At 34.3% G+C, this 16,562-nt stretch overlaps 1 protein-coding gene across 1 annotated transcript in view; it reads left to right on the top strand.

Annotated features, from left to right (window-relative positions):
* Window positions 1–16,562, top strand: part of LOC102808159 (glutamate--cysteine ligase catalytic subunit-like) — a 157,179-nt gene that overhangs the window by 40,906 nt on the left and 99,711 nt on the right. Inside the window, exons 8-12 of the mRNA XM_085508190.1 lie at window positions 1,607–1,723; window positions 2,755–2,893; window positions 3,990–4,102; window positions 8,337–8,429; window positions 8,816–8,920. Of these exons, the coding sequence (XP_085364316.1) occupies window positions 1,607–1,723; window positions 2,755–2,893; window positions 3,990–4,102; window positions 8,337–8,429; window positions 8,816–8,920 (567 nt within the window). The remainder of the gene's footprint in view (window positions 1–1,606; window positions 1,724–2,754; window positions 2,894–3,989; window positions 4,103–8,336; window positions 8,430–8,815; window positions 8,921–16,562) is intronic.

The following is a 16,562-nucleotide window of genomic DNA, read 5'->3' as shown; positions in this document are numbered from 1 at the left end:
ACATCATACATATGGGAATACATGTTCATGTCAGTTTGTTTCATAATCCGATCAAAGATGGTCCATTGGCGGCCATCTTGCTTTTTACTATATATTCAAGGCCTAGGAACCATTTCCGATCGTATTTGGCCTCTACATCACACATATTGGAATACATGTTCATGTCAGATTGTTCCATAATCAGATCAAAAATGGCCCACTGGCATACATCTTGTTTTTTTTTAAAATGTAGTATCTTGGACAGGATTTGTTATTTTTTAAAATTTGATACATGTAAAAACCTTATTCATGTTGATGTATACATATACATACATTGATTTTGTAGTGATTTTCCTAGAGGTTTTGTTCAAGCTTTCTTTTCAGCTATACGCTTTAAGAAATCTGTATCTTGTAGTTTGTCTCTGCACAGCATTATTGAATCATGCACTTTGTTACATATTTTTGAGTGTTTTGTCTATACTTAATCTAAAACATGTTATTTGGGTACTGTGCATTCTTGCATATGTCTGTTTAGCCATCTTCTATAATTTTTCTGATGTGCCCTGATCCATTTTCTTCATAGTTGGTACCAAATGCCAAAACATACTATGATGTTATATGCACTTGTTATTTGTTGTCTTGAATGTTGACCAATTTGTGATCATTTTTGTTTCCCCAAAACATTTTAATATGTCTTCCTAGGTAAATGTATGCCTGTGCCGATTTCATTCAAATTTGATGATGACGTCACTCATGATGGTTGACATTTGCACACCAGTTTGTTTCTAGCTGGCAGCCATGTTGCTTTCGTAGCCATTTTTTGGATGCACCTTTATTAAATTTGAACATTCAAAAATAATGCAAAGATAATGATATACATATTATGAACATTTTTTTTGATGACTACTGGCCTTTTTGTTCAAAAAACACCAGATAAACTTTGTTGTCCTTTATTTCCCAGGTGTCCCTGCATTTGAACTTTTGACATCACTCATTGTGGGCCACTGATGCTTATCATTGTTTTGTGGTTTAATTACCTTGCTCATAGAGGAAGGGACAGAAAAACTCTCAAAATGGCTGACTGGCTTCCAGTAATATCTGTGAATAAGACTGCAAGATTTTGCTAGTAACATCAGTAAAACATTCTGTTTAACCAAGCCTGGGGTTCTGAAAGATATTACACTTTCAGGTGCAGTCAGGGTCTGCTTAGCAAACTTTAAAAGTTGGTCACTGCATGCACAAACCACAATAATAAGCACCAACTATTCTTGTCACCTCCACTAAACTACAACATTTGATGAGCCCATGTTACACATAACAAATTGGACTGCTGTAGAATAATACCAGCTATATCTGGGAAAATTCCTATAGGATTTATACAGTATACAGTATCCCATATCATATATATTCTTTAATTGCATCCAATATGATTGTTTTGAGTCATTTGGGATATTTGTGTCCATTTCATAATATCTTCACTTCTTGAATTGCATGTCAGTTTTGTTAACAATAATTTCCGCCCAGACTATCAAATTGTCTGGTTTCAACACAAAACAATCCTGTTAGTGTTCATCTTTCTCTGTTTATGCATTGATTTATTAATCACTGAATTCTTTGCTTTTTATAGCTTGCTCTAAGCGCTGCTTCTCCTCTCTATAAAGGATATGTATCTGATATTGACTGCCGATGGAATATCATTGCTGCATCTGTTGACTGTAGAACAAGGCAAGAAAGGGGATTAGAGGTATACCCAATATGTTTAATACAAATATAGAGTGTTAAATTCATGTTTCTCTAGTTTATTAATTTACCAATGGTAATGAAGGAGTGGGGAGCCTTTAAGGTATTAGTTTTTTTATGAATGCCCACATTCTCACTTCACACATACATTATACATCTTAAGATACATATGCATGTTGATTTTTTTCATGATCCAATTCAAGACGTCAACTTTTTGGCTTCGCTATTGACTTTGTCGAGCGTGGCTTATCATATGAGTGATTGTCCATCGTCTGTCGCCCGTGTCAACTTTTTACATTTTCAACTTCTTCTTGAAAACTACAATTCTTATTGCTTTGATACTTGGTGTATATGTACCTTTGGCAGACCTCTTTCATAATACTCATAAGTATTTCTCCCATTATGGAACAATATTTTGGATGTTTATGATGAAACCTGATGGAATAACTGGACATATCAGGGCTTACATGGTCATTTCAGAGTTCAGAGATGCAGTCAGAAAACTGGGACATGCGTACATGACCTGCATGACTTTTTGATTGCTTTGATATTACATAAATAGGTACTACATGTGGACCTCTCTCAGATTTGTTCATTTCGTGATGATTACTTTAATTCTCTAATTTTAGTGAATATTTTTGTAATGTTTGGTAAAAAGTGATATTTGCGACTTCTTGTTAAAAACCGTAATTCTGATTGCTTTGATATTACATATATAGGTAATACATGTGAACCTCTCTCAGATTTGTTCATTTGATGATGATATCTTCAATTGTCTAATTTTAATGAATATTTTTGTCATTTTTGGTAAAAGTGATATTTTTGAATTCTTGTTGAAAACAACAAGTCTGATTGTTTTGATACAATGTACTATACATATTATTCATTTTCTAATGATATCTTTAGTTCTTTAATTGAAATGTGCATTGCTAACAGCGGAGCTATCTCAGCCGACAGGCTGCTTGTTTAATAATCTTTATAATATGCTGTTTTGTCGCTAGCATCCATACGTAAACACACTCTTCATATTTTCAGCCACTGACGACAGATCGCTATAGAATTCCTAAATCACGATATGATTCAATAGACAGTTACATTTCTGAAGATGGAGAAAAGTATAATGATATTGAATTAGTTTTAGATCAAGATATTTGTCAGAAGCTCATCAACTCAGGTAATACATTCAAAGGAGTGAAACTTCAACCATGAGGTGTAGTTTTTCTATAAAGTCTATATTTATTTATTTATGAATATTATTATTACATTGTCCTAACTTTTACATCATTATTATCCATTAGTAATATCCATGATTTTCAGTTCATTTTTATTGTTGAATGTTATGTGTGTATTTGAATAAAAAGATTTCCAAACATTATTTGCACAAATCAGTCAAAATGTATAGTATTTTTATGGCAAAGTATGCTATTACTTTGCACAGTCCATTGCTTGTACTACATTTTGTATACCATATCAGTAAAACACTTGTCAGGCTATGGTCACAATGTGTATTGTTAAACCATGTTTATTCAATCAGGACACGATACCAGGTGCCACTTCCTATTAACATAAAATTAACATATGTGATGATGTAAATTTTCCCACAAATCACTGTTTTTTTTTCATAGACACTTGTGTATTGTCATTGTTTTGATCACTTTCTTCACATGTTTTCGTGTACTTCAAAACTATACATGTATAAGCCCAATTATTGAAGTGAATTTATTGTGTATAAAATAAAAACAGAAGAAGAAACAGAACATTTTGATTAGTGACAACAAATTGCTCAAACGTATGATAAAAGCAAAACTATGATGTCATTACATCAACTGAAAATCAAAATGAGGACAGTTTATACCTTTTAACAATTACATTTAAACTTCACACATACATCATACATTTATATATTCATTATACAGTATGTCATAGATATACAGATGTATTCAAAATAGCCGACTGGTGGCCATTTTGTTTTAATTATTGCTGTTCCAGAACAATATCTCTCAATATGGACAAGTAATTGTTTGATGATCAAATACAAGATGACTAAATGACATGCATGGCTTGTTTAATATGGTTCAAAATGGCCAACTGATGGACATTTATATTAACAAATGTTGTTCAATAGTAATATTTCTGTGATGGTTTGACTGATTGCAATCAAAGCATTATACATCCTTTGACATGCATTTGCAAACAGATTCAATTCAGTTATCTCTACGATTGAACAACATGTACTGTGTCATGCTATGACATGTTTGTTGATATTTCAGGTATTGATGTACTCTTGGCAAGACATATTGCACATCTATTTATCAGGGATCCTGTATCTTTATTTAGTGAAAAGATCGACTTGGATGATGAACGTGATACTGATCATTTTGAAGTAAGTTAACTATTTTACTCATCACATATTTGTTGCCTGATAATCTCATAAAATTCATGCTACTTGCTTTGTAGCACGTACAATCTTGTTCAACAATTTTTTTTTTGAAAATATGTAGATTATGTTGTCAAATTGAGATAAAACATAAATCTAAAAATAAAGACATTCAGGACTTCTAGATTTAAATTGTTGCTGCTGCTGGGTATATCAAAAATGATCTAAAATGGTGTTCATTTCAAGCCAACATCCAGAATGCTTTATTGAAGTTTAATTTTATTTTGATTTGGCATAATTTTTGTAATGTTAAAAGTACACCAAATTATATAGTATTATAATCTAACAGCAATTGATCATCACTCTTCCTGATTTACCATGATTTGCAATGAAGCACTCTATATACAAACCTATCACAATGTTCATAGAGTCTCACAAATACAGTGAGACAAATGTGTACAGGAAATATAAATTCTGTGACTCAACACAGGATAGATATGCATGGTTTATCAATATAATCATCAAGACCACAAGTAGGGGCAACAGAACAAGGCAGTATACACAGAAACACAGGTACAACAAGAGAACTGGTGAGAACTGCCTCAGCACAAAGATTGTTATGTAATACAAGGGAATGTAAAAGGAAATGTATTGTAGATTTACCGCTGTGTAATTTACAAAATATCTGCATTACCCTTCACTGTGAAGGACAATGTGGGAGTTGACCTAAATGACTGGTAGAAGCAATGCTGGTCAAATCTTGCAAAATAGTAGTTAGTTTAATAGAATTACCAGACACACAATCGAGACATTGTGGAATATCGAGATATGAATGATAAACTGCAAGTGATATTTCCAGAGATATAGTTGGAATTGAAGCAAAGGAGTGGCCTATTAACCCATGGAACATACTCGCGCATATCCGTACATATCACCCTTATTTTGTGTGGGGGAAAGCTGTCATGTACACAATCATAATAACTGGAAATGGTCTCAGAACGGAAAACTGTTTTATTAGTGTAAATAATTATGAACAATAAAAACTGAAATTTAGAAAAACTATGAACAATAAATAATGAAAATCTGTGATTTGCTGTACAGTTTCCCTAGAAAATTATTACAAGTCTCAGAAGTATTGGGGCAGCCAATTTGCAAACTTGCTAGCGAATTGGCTAACTGCTTAAAAAGCTGAATTGCTTGAGTGTCGCATATGACCTATTTACCACTTCCGGGTCACTGAGAATGTTCTAGAACCGTACTGTGTCTGGGTGGAATATTCTAGACTTTTTTAGAAACTGGTTGAATAGGTAATAGAACACTGTAGGAGGCAATGGAAGGCGATGGAACATTCTAGAAATTTGTAGTAAGTTCCAGACTCATTATGTATGCTGATGTATTGGTCTATTTATAGACAGTGGGGTATATATAGGGGAGTGTTCAGCACTGAGTTCAGATCGGAGATCTCGTTGAATTGTATTGTATTGGAGTTTAAGTATCTAGTTATTGGAGTAGTGGAGTTTTACCGCGTTATTGTACTTGATGTTTGCAGAGTATAATAATATCAGTACCAGTTGAAACCTCATCTGTTGGCTCCGTGTTCGTATGTCATCATCACCGCCAGGGAAGTCTTTCTGTTACTGTTGCCATTTTGGTATTTGAACCATCACACCTGTACTTTACCAATTACGGTAATATTACATTGCGTGTGACATTGAGTTACGGACATCGAGTTACAGAAATAACTACACCCATATTGTTGAAACCACGCCCAAATTATAAGTCTATGTTCAATCATGATTAACAATTAACAGAACTTCGAGTTACGGGCAACATATATTTTGTTTTTTGTTGCACGTCCACATTCAGCAAGCAAGCTCATTGCGTGGTCAAAAATGAAAGGCCGTATCTGGATGAACAATAACTAAAATCTACGTTGCTTACTGTTAATTAAAGTTTGAGTTACAAAATTTGAAAGTTAAACAAAACAAATAATATATGTTGCCCGTAACTTGAAGTTTGATTAACTGTTATTAAAGTTCGAGTTACTGAATGTGAACGTTCAACAAAAACCAAAATGTACGTTGCCCGTAACTTGATGTTCTCTTAACTGTTAATTGAACATCGAGTTACAATTTGGACGTGGTTTTACAAAAGTGGGCGTGGTTTCAAAAATATGGGGGTTGTCATTTATGTAGCTCAATATTTTCGTAACTCGCTGTTCGTAACTCGATGTCCGTAACTCGAACATTTCAGCATCTCTAACTGCTTGGGTCAACTGAGATTCGAAAGCCAACTGTTTAGACAAAACCAAAGCAGTTAGCTAAATCGCTAGTGAGTTTGAAAATTTGCTGTAACAGAGCCATAACATTTATAAAGGCACAGTGCTGAGATTCACTTCGAGTATACCTGAAATATACTCATCCAATTGCACACAAGTCGTCAAAAAGTACAGTTTAGTGACAGTTGGAATGATATCAAGATTTAACAATTCCATTAGAACATTGCAATGTTCTTTTAACACATGAAATGGATGTGCATAGGTCAAATTTTGTATAGTTTCAAGACGCATACAAGCACCCGTATATATTTTGACAATAAACCCTTCATTCGGGTTTATCACAGTCACTCTACTAGTAGAGTGACTGTGGGTTTATACTACAACACTTACATGTTACTGTCAGGAAGGTTTAATGTCTTGTTTGTATTTGCACAAGTCTGGAGTCACGGTGAATACTTCTAGCGAGTCACCCCTCAAAAAACGTCTTCAACTAGCCTAGGCCAATCACTAATGTGCGTGGTCATTGCACGACCAATGACATTGAACTTTGCTCCATAAAGCAGCAGTTTCCCACTTCAAATAATCAAAAATACCCTTGATACCTTGGAGAAGTATGTCCATTGTTTCACAAGAACGACTGTCTTCTCAATTTCTTAAGATAAACGTCCCAAGGTTGTTTTGTTTACTAGAAGGAAATGTCTTTTGGCAGCATTTTTTGTATTAATTTTCACGCAGCAAATACTGTTACTGAAGCATTGTTACATTCACACAAACTGCAAATCAAGTCATTTACTACATCCATAGTTGTTGACACTTTGCTGCCGCAATGATGGATGCATTGTGACGTATTTTGACCTCCGGAATCTGACCTTGCATTCTAGCTACATTAGTACCTCCCTTTCATACCAGTTCAATTTCCTTTCATTATTTCATCCAAATTCCATGACATTTAATATTTAAAACCAACCTTTATTTCACAGTACATGTAACTCTAGTTTTCACTTTTCTAAAAGTATTTTATTGATCAAAAGACTTTTCACTCACATCATGCAATCTCCCATAATGCTTCCGCAGACACAGCGGTGATCACCAACATAACTACAAATAACCTCGCTGTCAGGAACTGAGGAATAATTAGCGTACATGTATGTATATGAACACATTGTGGTAATTAGATTTTGAATTTGAATGTAAAATCAGTACCTCAATGATTAATAATAAAATAATTCATTCTTAACAATGTTATCAACCTGAAAATGTCATGTGACTCCATTGACATTGATAACTTTTACAGTTTTTCTGCTTAAAAACAGACAAATAAATAAACATATGTTGGCAAAAAAATTGTAATTACTTAATAAACAACATGAGTCCTCCCAAAAATAAACTCTTTTATCGTTATCTTGAGTGTCACTTTGTATGACACAGTAATTTACTGACACCCACCAAATACACTTTGAAGGACTTTTAACTTTTCAACAGGCAAAAATACTCATTTATCACTTTCAGATATGAAGTATAGTTGTAGTAAAAGACATACATTTATCTATTTTCAGATATAGTTTGATAAATTGGTCTGCCAACCCTTGTGTTGCTTTGCTTGTTACAAGGTTATTCTCAATGTGTATATTGCATGAAGACAACATTAAATAAACTATGATAACAATTACTGATGAGAGTCTAGTTAAATTAAGTCAAAATTTAGTCAAATATTGTTACTGTGAAAGACGACTTTGTTTCACAATTGGGTTCAATTTTTTATGAATATTTCTGTGATTTTACAATTCTTCATGACAAAATAGTGTCGGGTCCTGCATTATATACTGAATAGGTACTTCATTGACATAGGGAATTGGAAATTGTGTGTGGGGTTGCAATCTGTTTTTCTCATTTATTATGCAAAAATGTAATACATTAATGCTAGTAAAATAAACATAATCACTGAATGATTGCTTGTTTCAGAATATCCAGTCAACTAACTGGCAGACAATGCGATTCAAACCACCACCAGCTAATTCTCCAATAGGATGGCGGGTAGAATTTAGACCAACTGAGGTGAGAATTATATGTATTATTAGCATTCTTTGGATATCTGTATAAGCAACGGCACAATAAATATGTAATTGTTCAATACCAGTGAGCCTTTAACACTGGTTGGCAAATATTTCCATCTGGGTGTCAGTCTAGTGTGTCTCTGGCAATTGGACAGAGGACATATTTTTAGTGTGATAGCATTGTGTGTTATAGTGCACCAAGAATTAGAGTATTTTTGACATCCATGAACTCTCCTGAAGTAACCATTTAAAGATAAAACAGTTCAGTCCATGTTATTTACTCTGCATCTAACCTATGTTATAACTTGTAATGCAAGATTTGAAGGTAAAATACCCATTATTACAAGCCCTTCTAATGTGAAGATTATCTCATTTTGATCATTTTAGGTACAGATTACAGATTTTGAAAATGCTGCCTATGTGGTGTTCGTAGTACTTCTTACAAGAGTTATATTATCATTTGATTTGAATTTTTTAATTCCAATATCTAAGGTATGTATTTTTACATTAGTCAGTAGTAGTTTGTAGTTTTAATTAATGCTACTTATTTTGCAAAATACTACTTAACTTGCAAAATACTACTCACCTCACCAAATACTGCTTACCTTGTAAAATACTGCTTACCTTGCAAAATACTGCTTACCTCACCAAATCTACTTACCATGCAAAATACTGCTTACCTTGCAAAATACTGCTTACCTTGCAAAATACTACTTACCTTGCAAAATACTACTAACCTTGCAAAATACTACTTACCTTGCAAAATACTACTTACCTTGCAAAATACTACTTACCTCGCAAAATACTACTCACCTTACCAAATACTGTTCTCCTTGCAAAATACTGCATACCTTGCAAAATACTACTTACCTTGCAAAATGCTACTTATCTTGCAAAATACTGCTCACCTTGCAAGATACTGCTTACCTTGCAAAATACTACTTACCTTGCAAAATACTGTTCACCTTGCAAAATACTGCATACCTTGCAAAATACTACTTACCTTGCAAAATACTACTTACCTTGCAAAATGCTACTTACCTTGCAAAATACTACTTACCATTGCAAAATACTAATTACCTTGCAAAATACTGCTTATCTTGCAAAATACTACTCGCCTTGCAAAATACTGCTTACCTTGCAAAATACTACTCGCCTTGCAAAATACTGCTTACCTTGCAAAATACTGCTTACCTTGCAAAATATTACTCACCTTGCAAAATACTACTTACCTTGCAAAATACTACTCACCTTGCAAAATACTGCTTATCTTGCAAAATACTACTCGCCTTGCAAAATACTGCTTACCTTGCAAAATACTGCTTACCTTGCAAAATACTACTCGCCTTGCAAAATACTGCTTACCTTGCAAAATACTGCTTACCTTGCAAAATATTACTCACCTTGCAAAATACTACTTACCTTGCAAAATACTACTCACTTTGCAAAATACTGCTTACCTTGCAAAATACTGCTTACCTTGCAAAATACTGCTTACCTTGCAAAATACTGCTTACCTTGCAAAATACTGCTTATCTTGCAAAATACTGCTTACCTTGCAAAATACTACTTACCATCGCAAAATACTACTCACCTTGCAAAATACTGCTCATCTTACAAAATACTGCTCAACTTGCAAAATACTGCATACCTTGCAAAATGTTACTTACCTTGCAAAATACTACTTACCTTGCAAAATACTGCTCACCTTGCAAGATACTGCATACCTTGCAAAATACTACTTATCTTGCAAAATACTGTTCACCTTGCAAAATACTGCATACCTTGCAAAATACTACTTACCTTGCAAAATACTACTTTCCTTGCAAAATGCTACTTACCTTGCAAAATACTACTTACCATTGCAAAATACTAATCACCTTGCAAAATACTGCTTATCTTGCAAAATACTGCTTACCTTGCAAAATACTGCTTACCTTGCAAAATACTACTCGCCTTGCAAAATACTGCTTACCTTGCAAAATACTGCTTACCTTGCACAATATTACTCACCTTGCAAAATACTACTTACCTTGCAAAATACTACTCACCTTGCAAAATACTGCTTATCTTGCAAAATACTACTCGCCTTGCAAAATACTGCTTACCTTGCAAAATACTGCTTACCTTGCAAAATACTACTCGCCTTGCAAAATACTGCTTACCTTGCAAAATACTGCTTACCTTGCAAAATACTACTCACCTTGCAAAATACTACTTACCTTGCAAAATACTACTCACTTTGCAAAATACTGCTTACCTTGCAAAATACTGCTTACCTTGCAAAATACTGCTTACCTTGCAAAATACTGCTTATCTTGCAAAATACTGCTTACCTTGCAAAATACTACTTACCATTGCAAAATACTACTCACCTTGCAAAATACTGCTCATCTTACAAAATACTGCTCAACTTGCAAAATACTGCATACCTTGCAAAATGTTACTTACCTTGCAAAATACTACTTACCTTGCAAAATACTGCATACCTTGCAAAATGCTACTTACCTTGCAAAATACTGCATACCTTGCAAAATGCTACTTACCTTGCAAAATTTTACTTACCTTGCAAAGTACTACTTACCTTGCAAAATACTTTTTACCTTGCCAAATACTACTCACCTTGCAAAATACTGCTTACCTTGCAAAATACTGCTTACCTTGCAAAATACTACTCACCTTGCAAAATACTGATTACTTTGCAAAATACTGCTTCCCTTGAAAAATACTGCTTCCCTTGAAAAATACTGCTTCCCTTGCAAAATACTACTTACCTTGCAAAATACTGCTCACCTTGCAAAATACTGCTTACCTTGCAAAATACTGCTCACCTTGCAAGATACTGCTTACCTTGCAAAATACTACTTACCTCGCAAATACTACTCACCTCGCAAAATACTGCTTACCTCACCAAATCTATTTACCATGCAAAATACTACTTACCTTGCAAAATACTGCTTACCTTGCAAAATACTACTTACCTTGCAAAATACTACTTACCTTGCAAAATACTACTTACCTTGCAAAATACTACTTACCTTGCAAAATACTACTTACCTCGCAAAATACTACTTACCTCGCAAAATACTACTCACCTCGCAAAATACTACTCACCTCGCAAAATACTACTCACCTTACCAAATACTACTCAACTTGCAAAATGCTACTTACCTTGCAAAATACTACTCGCCTTGCAAGATACTGCTTACCTTGCAAAATACTGCTTACCTTGCAAAATACTACTCACCTCGCAAAATAATACTTACCTTGCAAAATACTGCTTAATTCACCAAATCTATTTACCATGCAAAATACATCTCACCTTGCAAAATACTTCTTACCTTGCCAAATACTACTCACGATACCAAATACTACTCAACTTGCAAAATACTACTTACCTTGCAAAATATTGCTTACCTTGTAAAATACCTTCTTGTAATTATTATTTCTGACCGTTTTGCAATTGTATTTTTTTAGATTCTCAAATCGAATGCAGCATTTACAATTCAAATTTGCGTTGGGATTACAATGATACTATGTAACAATGTGAGCGCCAGTGAGCACCTGTGTGTGCACAACTTTGCCAAAATAAAAAGCATGAACACTGCTATAACCAGACTTGTAGGAGGTAATACATTTGGGGCAAAAGTATTCAAAAATGTTTTTGCTTTTGCCATGGCAGTTAGTGGAATTTTTTTCTGATTAGTGTATGACCTGCCTGCCAAGTTTGAACCAAATTTGCCCAGCCAAAACAATCACAGAAGAGTTAAAATGCCGTTCTTGGTGAGCAGTTACCCAAAATTTGGGGTCAAATTCCTTTGTAATTAAAAAAAATAACAAAAAAACAAATAGTAACTTTGTTCCCATATTTAAGCTGAGTAGAATGAGCTATGTCCAAGGTGTTTAATCCTAAATTTGTTGGAGGAGATGCATTTAATGCAAAGCTATTCAAAAATCAGTTTTTAGCGTGTGTTCGTCTGTGCGTTTATGCGTCCGTCCGGAGTCGTATCTCAGAATCCCTTGGACCGATTCTGTTCATTCTTTGCATGTGCCAAGTACTTTATGTGGGACATATGCACGTGCAGTGGTTTAGTGATTCGATTCAAAATGGCCGACTGGCAGCCATCTTGTTTTTTGAAAATGTTGTATTTTAGACATGTTTTGTCAGTTGTCATTCGAACTTGGTAATAGATTATACATGTTAGGATACATGTCCATGACGATTTATTTCGCAATTGGATCAAAGATGGTCGACTGGCAGGCATTTTGTGGTTTTTTTTATGCAGTATCTTGGACGTGCTCTGTCAGTTTTCATTCAAATTTGGCACATACATGTACTTTATACATGTTAGGATGCATGTCCATGACAATTTGTTTCAAAATCTGGTCAAGGATGGCTGATTGACAGCCATCTAACTTTTTGGCCTTACTACTATATTTCCACAATTTATGTACCATTTTCATTGTATTTGGCACATACATCATACATATCAGTGTGTTTCATAATCAGATCAAAGATGGCCGAATAACGGCTGTTTTTATTTTTGGCCATATTACTACTACACGGAACACGTATTTTGATGTAAATAAACAATCTGGTGTATACGCCACTTGGAACTCAAGTTTCAAGGACACTCTCGCGACATCCCCTCCGCTTTAATATGACGAGCACAAAGTGAACTTTCAAAAATTTAACGGGGACTGTGTCATTTTCAATGACTTGTTTCATGATGATATCTTCTATTCTCTAATTTTGATGAATATTTTTGTCATTTTTGGTAAAAAGTAAAACTTTCGACTTGTTAAAAACAGCAGGTCCAATTGCTTTGATATTACATATATAAGGTACTACATGTGGACCTCTCTCAGATTTGTTCATTTTGTAATGATATCTTTAATTCTCTAATTCTCTAATTTTAGTGAATATTTTTGTCATTTTTGGTAAAAAGTGAAATGTTCGTCTTCTTGTTGAAAACAGCAGGTCCAATTGCTTTGATATTACATATATAGGTACTACATGTGGACCTCTCTCAGATTTGTTCATTTTGTAATGATATCTTTAATTCTCTATTTTTAGTATTTTTGAATTCTTGTTGAAAACAGCAAGTCTGATTGCTTTGATACTATACATATTGTTCATTATTAATTTGGGTCGTGTCTGTACTTCCGTGTGTGCACATTCACGTTACCAGCTTTTTTTCACACATGTGTGATCCAATTTAGTTCAGAGTTGGTACAGAGACAAGAATTGATGGTGTTATTAGGCACATCAAGTTATTTTTTTTGATTCTTTAAAGTTTCACCGTGTTTTTCTTTGATTTTTAACATTTTAACATCAAAATTGCTGGAAAATCCGACTTTTCCCGAGTTTATTCCGAGTTTTGATGATGCATGCGCAGTTCTCGTCTCGGTGGAAATCACCATAATTTTCGTGTGAGGATATTGTATTCCGGAATTGTATCTTTCTTTGCGCAACGCTTATATGGGCAAAATTCTGTCTTGTCATTTTCAAAGGTAAGAAACTGTGCTTATTATTGGTATTTATACACTTTTAATTATTGTTTGGTGATCGTGAGAAACTCTTGCTAACCTGGTGAGGGCTTTGCCAGAAAAACTGCCTTTCTTTTATTGTTGTAAGAACTGATTATGTATTGTGTAAATTGAAAGTTTACTTTGTGATTTAAGAGGCTTGCAGTGCTCACTCCGGGATTCAAACGTCGTAATGGTGTTGACGCAATGCTGCACTGCTCTGAGACAGCCACGCTTGCCAGACTCTGTCAAGCTCAAAATCATTGTCGCCTTGCTTTATTTTTGCATATTTACATTTGTCTATGATTTTCACAGCTATTGTTCTATGAAATGCGTCCGTGCTGTTATAACATAAACAGCCATAAACAAGTTTATTTAGGTCGGCATGTACTCATTGAAAGTGTTGGTTTATTTACGTAATCCACTGATCACGCCATAGCTGAAGTAAAAAATATGTCGCTACTCTGAGAGCTTGCCCACAATGCTAATGAGTTGACCACAACGCTAAAGAAATCCCACCTCGACTAATCAAATCTAATAATTTTATTGTGAATCTGTTATGCACGATGGCTATTTCCGGTGTTCATTCGCACTTGCTAGAAAATTGACAGGAAGTGTGAAATGTGGTTTCATGATGACATATTAACTACTATTTCCAATGCTTTGGTGTTAGGCATACATGTGTTTATTATTCCATTGACAACTTTGTGTGGTTGTTTGGCAATATTTCTTTTAAAAGTACAAATTTAAACGAAAAGTTGTGGCATATACAGCACTAATCTTTTGTACAATAGTCGTTGAGCAACAGGCCATTGGCCTATTTTTATGTAATTCTATCAGTATTTATATTAAATGTATTAATTTTTTGTATTTTTCTCAAAAGTAATTTTTTATCTCTTTAGATATCTTGGCACCCATTTGGTTCAGTTCAAGTGAAATTTTCTGCATATCCCTGGTCAGATTTTAATGACATTGAAAACACAAGTACTCTGGCATTATGCACATTCTTGATATATTTTTTTGGCAGAATTCCGTGCATATTAATTTGACAACTTTGTGAAGTGAAAACAGACTGGGGAATTAGTTCATTCTAGACTTTGGTAGAACATGTTTAAAATAGCACAGTGTAAACTGCAATTTCTTTCTGGCTGGTATAAATATATTAAGTAATATGTTTTCGTACTAAAAAGACTGTACACAAAATGAAATATCTTTTTTAATTAAATTTAACAGCCAATGGGAGCACATATGCTACAACCTCTGCTTACTTTTGACTAAATGTTTTTTTTTTTTTTTGCAGGTGCAAAGCAAAGCCACTGAAACTGCATAAATTACAAAAGCATACTATTCGCTGCATGTCTGACAATTGTATAAAGTTTCACAGGTCGTCTTTTTTTTTACTTTGAGAAGTGCTGTCAACCAAAGCATAAATATGTGTTTCTCTGTACATAAAAGTTCAATTTTACATGATTTGTTAATATTAATGTATGATAATAAAAACTTAATAATATTTTTTCTGGATTCTTGCACTTTATTTGTGTCATTGTCATATGAGAAGTACTCTTGTTCTTATTTAGAGATATTGAAACTAATTCAGGGCCACAACCTGCATGTAGATCTTTGTGTGACGAACCGGGAAGTATAGTTGTTGTCTCAGGTACTGTACACCAAGGATCATTGCAGTTTCTCAGTTCCTCATCTGGTGCTAGTATGACAAACAGTATCATTGCCCTGTTACTGTAAAAAATATCAGGTTTTTTTACCGGAACAGTTCAGTGATTGACAGTGTCATTGTATGTCGCATACGACTTATTTACCACTCCCGTGTCACTGAGAATGTTCTAGAACCATACTGTGTCTGGGTGGAATATTCTAGATTTTGTTTGGAAACTGGTTGAATAGGTAATAGAACACTGTAGGAGGCAATAGAAGGTAATGGAACATTCTAGAAATTTATAGTAAATTCCAGACTCATTATGTATGCTGATGTAATGGTCTATTTATAGACAGTGTGGGTATATATAGGGGAGTTGTTCAGCACTGAGTTCAGATCGGGGCTAATCTGCACTGGCTCGGAAGGTTGTAAATGATTAGCTAGTTTGAATTTCTAATTTGCATAACATTACTGAGAATGAACGTGCATTCAACGCCACAAGTTTTTTTGTTTTTTTAGCCAATCAGAATTCATCTTCCGAGCCAGTGCAGATCAGCAGTCAGATCGGAGATCTCGTTGAATTGTATTGGAGTTTAAGTATCTAGTTATTGGAGTAGTGGAGTTTTATCACGTTATTGTACTTGATGTTTGCAGAGTATAATAATACCAGTACCAGTTGAAAACTCATCTGTTGGCTCCGTGTTCGTGTTTTATCATCGCTGCCAGGGAAGTCTTTCTGTTACTGTTGCCATTTTGGTATTTGAACCATCACACCTGTACTATACCAATTACGGTAATATTACGTTGCGTGTGACATTGTATTAGGAATACAGTTGTACAAGGAAGTTTATCCAAACAGACACAACACTGACTCTTCAACATATTTGCAAATCTGATTTGCATACTTACATGTCATTTTACCTGTTGTACTTGTTTGTTGCTATCTGGTTT

Source organism: Saccoglossus kowalevskii, chromosome 14 (assembly GCF_978046115.1).
Source record: "Saccoglossus kowalevskii chromosome 14, keSacKowa6.1, whole genome shotgun sequence".
Classification (NCBI taxonomy): Eukaryota; Metazoa; Hemichordata; class Enteropneusta; family Harrimaniidae; genus Saccoglossus; species Saccoglossus kowalevskii.
The sequence above is the reverse complement of the archived record's forward strand: the minus strand, read 5'-3'. Positions and strand labels throughout refer to the sequence as shown.